The sequence below is a fragment of the Montipora capricornis genome, chromosome 13 (genome assembly GCF_036669925.1).
Source record: "Montipora capricornis isolate CH-2021 chromosome 13, ASM3666992v2, whole genome shotgun sequence".
Taxonomy (NCBI): domain Eukaryota; kingdom Metazoa; phylum Cnidaria; class Anthozoa; order Scleractinia; family Acroporidae; genus Montipora; species Montipora capricornis.
In genome coordinates this window covers 25,768,561-25,774,560 of record NC_090895.1, presented here as the reverse complement: position 1 = coordinate 25,774,560, position 6,000 = coordinate 25,768,561, and the positions used below count along the sequence as shown (strand labels likewise).

Here is a 6,000-nt window from a genome sequence, read left to right as displayed (position 1 = left end):
TCCTCATTTGCACAATGCTATCGTTTTCTAATCAGTCAGCCACGGACTGACTATTGAAAGTGCATTGCATAATGAGCTATCTCTTAAAATTGAAGAGACGCGGCTGCAGTGCGAACGCGCGTGTAGTGAGACAAGTGTTGGTGAATGTTGGAGTCGACTGTCACCCTCAGTCCAGTCCCAGTAATTCATGTTGTTATATAGCTGAATTTTTTCTTCCAACAGCGCGCGCTCTCATTGGTTACTTCGAAGTCGCATGACATCTAACAATTAAACTTTTCCCGCCAAAAGTCTCTGAGCGGGCAACAGTGCAAAATCTATAACGTCAGAGGGTAACAGTGCACTGCTACCCGCGAATGTTGACCGACGACCGCCGTTGCTGTTGCCGTTGCACGTTTTTCTTGTTGTGCTACATAACAAATCACCCACCGACTGGTCCCTCGGGAAACAGTTCATTTTGTTTCCCTCGAATTTCAATGTTTCCCTCGGCCGTGCCTCGGGAAAACATCGAGATTCTTGGGAAACAAAATGAACTGTTTCCCTCGGGACCAGTCGTTGAGTGTTTAATGTCACGAAAAGGTTTGCTGTCGCAACAATTTTAATGATGTGATGCTTAAACCCTACCTGAAAATTGCCTATGAAGTTGTCTGACTAGCTCTGCTGCAGCCTGTCGACCTTGTTGTTGTTGTTGTTGTTGCTGAAGATTAGCTAACAGTCTCTGTTGTCTGTTAATGTTTCCCTGTTGATACTGTGATTGAAACGTTTGCTGTATTGGAGCGACTGGATTCATCTGCGCATGCTGTAGAGTGGGTTGCGGTTGTGGTTGGATCGCCCGCTGACCAGCCAACGAAAACTGTTGTTGCTGCTGCTGTTGCTGTTGCTGTTGTTGCTGTTGTTGGACTTGTTGTTGTTGCTGCTGAGCTTGTATTGCTCTTGTAAGGTTTTGCGATACTGCAAGGAGTGTAGAAAAAATGTTTCGTTCCTCAAAAACTCGTTTAATCTACAAAATATTCCCAGGCAAGTGTCCTTCAGCCTCCAGTTTAAGAAATATTTTCTGTTTGGCTGTCCTCTAGCTTTGCTTAAGAGAATGAAGTGAACTCACGTGACCATGTTTTCGTTCACCGATTCCCCTATCGTCCAAAGTAAATCATCAAAATAGGCCTTTTTTACAGTTACGTGCTTCGTTCTCCTTCAGTATTGCTCACATCAGTCTGCGAGGGGTTTGGAGAACCACATCGCCCCGTCAGGTAAGTAACCCTCCGGGGAAATATAATTTCCCTTGCCTCTAAATGAAAGTGAGGCCGGTGTTTACCTTGTTATGATATATACAGACCTCCGTGCTTTTCTTATGTTAGTTTTTCTTATGCTACTTAGTTGGAATTTACATAAAAAAAGCAATGAGGTTTCTATCAAGACAAGGTCATCTCTTGCTTCAATTTCGTTCATAGGCCAGGTAACTAAGCACATACCCGTAGAATGGTCTATTGCGACAAAACGATGTGAAGTGAACTGACATTTTTATTTTATAAGGCTAACGAACCTGTGGCCCTCAATCAGACCACCCTGTCCCTATCGAAGAGTGTGTGGAATCTTGGGATCTTAAACGTCCCACAGAATATTTTGAACAAGGGTCGTGAGACAAGGCCTACGGTTTGTGGTTGTCATCCGAAAAGACTTGAAAGTCAAACCATTTGCGTATAACAAAGGCAGCACTTTCTCCTCAGTTATTTAAAGACCCTGAGTGTTGGTCCGGCCGGAGTCGAACTCACGACCTCCCGCATGGCAGCCCGGTGCTCAAACATCTGCGCCACCGATGCGCGGTTGAAACAACAGGAAAAGAAAAAAAACGCCTGAAGCTGACCCTGGAAAAATGTGTTTAGGAATGCAAAGCAAAGAAGCTTTCTCATTGGTCGGTAATCCATCCATATCTAAGAGCAAAGGCAAACCCGTCGATAGCTGACTTACTCTTTCTTCAAACAGTGACTAGGCTGGGGAAAACGGAGCAGGTTTTTGTCATTTTCTTGTACACAAAAAGCCTATTTCCGCGTGCCCGGTATCATAGCGTATAAAACAGTCTGATATCTTAGCCAGGAATATTCTTTTATCGGGAAAAGTACCGTCTATCACTTTCGTGTCAATCTTCTCATGGAAAAACTAACTTTTAGAATTTCTTTATTTTAACTCTAAAGATTTGGTAAAACACCGGGGATTACCTGCAAACGTTTACTGCTTCATCCCCCGGCACCCCATCCCGCTTAAAGTTTTTAAAACGTCTTTTTGCTCTAGGCCTATCGACAGATACCAGAGAGACCGCCATGTCACGTGCCCAACACGCTTTAAGCCAGTAAGCGCCTTCTGTTCACGCCTATCGCTTTAATGTCAGCCTGAAAGCTGGTATCAATGGCATGAAAGATGGGTCCTTTACCTCCATACAGCGTCCCCCACCCCACCCCCCTTATTGGGTGATAAGAGCTACACAGGAAACGAAACGGTCATTGAAGTTCCTGAGAGAAGCATGGGGGACCTCTGTCCGCAAAAGCCACGCAAGCTCTTGGTTCTCTTCACAAGGCTCCTTCGAATTAAGTAAAGCTTATCATTCATCGAAGTTAAAGAGAGACGAGGATACATTAAGACTAAGTAATGAGTAATAATCTAGGTTTACCTTGATAAGCAGATGTGTTGAAAGCCTGCTGAGTGACCATGCCAGCAAGGGACGATGGAAGAGTCATAGTTGTCGGTGTTGACGGTGTGGAGACTAAACTAGGGCGGGCAGCGCCCTGGGTTCCAGCAATAGCCAGGTTCGGGGGGCGCTGGGGTTGAGTGAAAGAGTACTGTTGGTTAGGGTGCATCTGAGCAGCGCCTTGCACCGCTTGAAGCTGAGAAGGAAAAGAGGAGAAAATGTTGAAATGCCAACAGGTGATTAATCTAAGGGGTTAGTTACATGAGACCGGGTCAAGAAATTTTAAGTTTGTATGCTTTTGGGTCAGCCATATATTTATTAGACAAAAACATATCATTTCATCCTGAAACCAGGCACCAAGGGATCCACTGTAATCGGCTATGCTGTAGTGGTCTCCCTACCTAATAATCCTATGTTTATAAATATTGGTTCAAATTAGGCGAAGCTAAATAAATAAACCAAGCATCTCGTCCCAGTTTAACGTAAACGTCTACAAAAATTTCATACCGGTCTGAGTTTGTCCCGGTCTCACGTAAATACCCCGTAACAAGACTTAACATATCACAACGGACATATTAAAAACATCGCGCATTCTAGAAATAACGATATGTTAAATTTGCAGGCGATGAAGTTTCCTCTTTAATAAGTTACATGTTAGTGACATTGCTCTATGAAAAGGCGCTGTGTCATGTCAGAAGGAGCTAATCAAGGGGAGCCTCGATCTCCCATATTTGGCATCGGTGTTAACCCTTTCCCGAGTAGACATATTTATAGAACGCCTCCCTTGGGAGATTCAACACTCCCACTGTTGTAAAAGCCAATCTCCCTTGGGCGATTCAACACTCTCACTGTTGTAAAAGCCAATCTCCCTTGGGAGATTCAACCCTCCCACTGCTGTAAACACCAATCTCCCTTGGGTGATTCAACACTCCCACTGTTGTAAACGCCAATCTCCCTTGGGAGATTCAACACTCTCACTGTTGTAAAAGCCAGTATCCCTTGGGAGATTCAACACTCCCACTGTTGTAAAAGCCAATCTCCCTTGGGAGATTCAACACTCCCACTGTTGTAAATGCCAATCTCCCTTGGGAGATTCAACACTCCCACTGTTGTAAAAGCCAATCTCCCTTGGGAGATTCAACACTCCCACTGTTGTAAAAGCCAGTCTCCCTTGGGAGATTCAACACTCCCACTGTTGTAAACGCTAATCTCACTTGGGTGATTCAACACTCCCACTGTTGTAAAAGCCAATCTCCCTTGGGAGATTCAACACTCCCACTGTTGTAAAAGCCAATCGCCCTTGGGAGATTCAACACTCTTGTAAAAGAATTGGATACTGCTTGCGTGAAAAACCTGTTCGCAAAAATAAATCTACTACTGTCAATCAGAGGAGAGATGACAGGTAACACCCTCGATCCCAGAGTCCCTCATCTCCAACCCAAAAAGGCGAAAAGACCTTAAGAAAAAGGAAGGGAGGAAAATAAAGGGTCAAGAGCTAACCAGAACTGAAATTTACCTTAACAGGATCTTCCTTCAAGACGGCCACGGAAATTTAAATTCGCTTTGTCAATAGATGTCTTCGTGATAATGAGACCAACAAGCTTCGTTCTAAGGCAACATTTCTTCTGTATTTTGTACATGCGAACGAGGCTAGCTGCTCTTTTTATCACAAGGACAAAGGAATAATTCTCTGGCCGCCATTTATGAATACAGTCTACAAAAACATTAAAACCCAGGGAAAGAAGCATTTGGGCACAACCCTCTACAATTTACTGCGCAATTCCATTTTTGTGAAGCAAGAGTAAAATTTCACACAAGTCGTAAAGAAAACGTACTCAAACAGCTACTTGATTTTATTTGTCGACATTTTGGCGAAGAGCGTAAGACTAAGGTACCTGGTTAGCCTGCGGTAAATGCCTCAATTGCTGGCTGGCCTGTTGTTGTTGTTGTTGTTGTTGTTGGGGTTGCGGCTGCTGCTGTTGCTGTGGTAACTGAGTTTGCCCCATTTGCAGCTTTTGCTTGAGGATGGAGGTTTGTTGCGACATAAACATAGCTTGCGGCAACGTCTGTGACTGCTGTTGTTGTTGTTGCTGCTGCTGCTGTTGTTTCTGCCTCATTTTTTGCATCATAATCTCGGTTTGTAAAGACACCAGCGAAGGCGTTGTCCTCTGACCCTGATGCGGTACTGTGTTCTGTGGGGTGTGCGATGCCAACATGGTCCGCAGATCAGTCAGTGGGTTCTGCATTCCCGTGGGATTTGCCAACCTTTAAATGCAATAGGCCAGTTCCGTATTCTCTCGGTTAGACCGGATCTAGCATGAACTGGAGGCTAATGCGCATATTCCCCCGCATTAGCCTCCATTTCATGCTCGATCCAACCCAACCATTAGAACTTGCAACAAGCGAGACTTCCAATACTTTATTTCAACAGAAGAGGGTGTGGCCCACATATCACCCACGTGCGAGCTTTAACAACATCGATTTAGATTAGACTAGTAATAGGTTTCACTACCGCCTAAGATAACACGGATGGCAGTTGAGGTGTTTTCCAATTAATATGTGCTGCACATTGTGATGTCTTCATACTATTTTACATGTAATTAGGTACGTAAATGAAAGTGAAAGATGCTGGAAAAGGATGGGCAACAACAAACAGCATTTGTCTTTAATTTCCATAAACGATAATTCGATCACAGGCAGCCCAGACTTGGGGGCTAAAAAAAGTTCAAAGGATTTGTTTGGAAGTCTCGATAACAAACTCAAAAAGATATTTACAGTCCAGGGATCCACATTCACAATCGTCCTGTTGTCCCAGACGAGTAAAGACCAGTCCGGACGAGTATAATAACTCCAAAGGTCGTCCGTTGGACGAGTGAAGTTTTAAGAAATGTCTTTTCATGAATGCCATCAAATGTTACAATATAGAATCTACTTTCGTTCTGATCGCTTTTCGTTCAATGGAAACTTAGAGAAAATAAGAAATAAACGTGCAGCTTTGTTCAGCAATGAAATCTCAAGTTTGGGCGCCATCTTTGACCACGCAGTATGTTCCATGAAACGATTGCGGGCTCAATTTTCATGTATTTCACCGAGTCTCTCACCGCTGACATGGTTGTTGGCAAGTCGTTTAGCAAAAAGCAAAGGGTGACTCGTGGTTTAAAGCTCATAATGTGGCGTTAGTTACAAGGTGCTTCTCCACCTCCGTCAAAAAAGGAAAACAAGTGGAGCAGAACCTGCTGCTTACGAACAAGAAAAACAAAAAGTCTTGGCAGCATATTAAAGGAAGACACTGGATAGCAGCTTCGAAACTTTGGGTCTTTGAA

At 43.9% G+C, this 6,000-nt stretch overlaps 1 protein-coding gene across 1 annotated transcript in view; it reads right to left on the bottom strand.

Moving 5' to 3' along the window:
• LOC138028579 (mediator of RNA polymerase II transcription subunit 12-like protein) overlaps positions 1-6,000 on the bottom strand; it is a 55,997-nt gene that overhangs the window by 2,187 nt on the left and 47,810 nt on the right. Inside the window, exons 37-39 of the mRNA XM_068876172.1 lie at positions 4,573-4,942; positions 2,660-2,873; positions 622-948 (exon numbers count right to left, since the gene is read on the bottom strand). Of these exons, the coding sequence (XP_068732273.1) occupies positions 622-948; positions 2,660-2,873; positions 4,573-4,942 (911 nt within the window). The remainder of the gene's footprint in view (positions 1-621; positions 949-2,659; positions 2,874-4,572; positions 4,943-6,000) is intronic.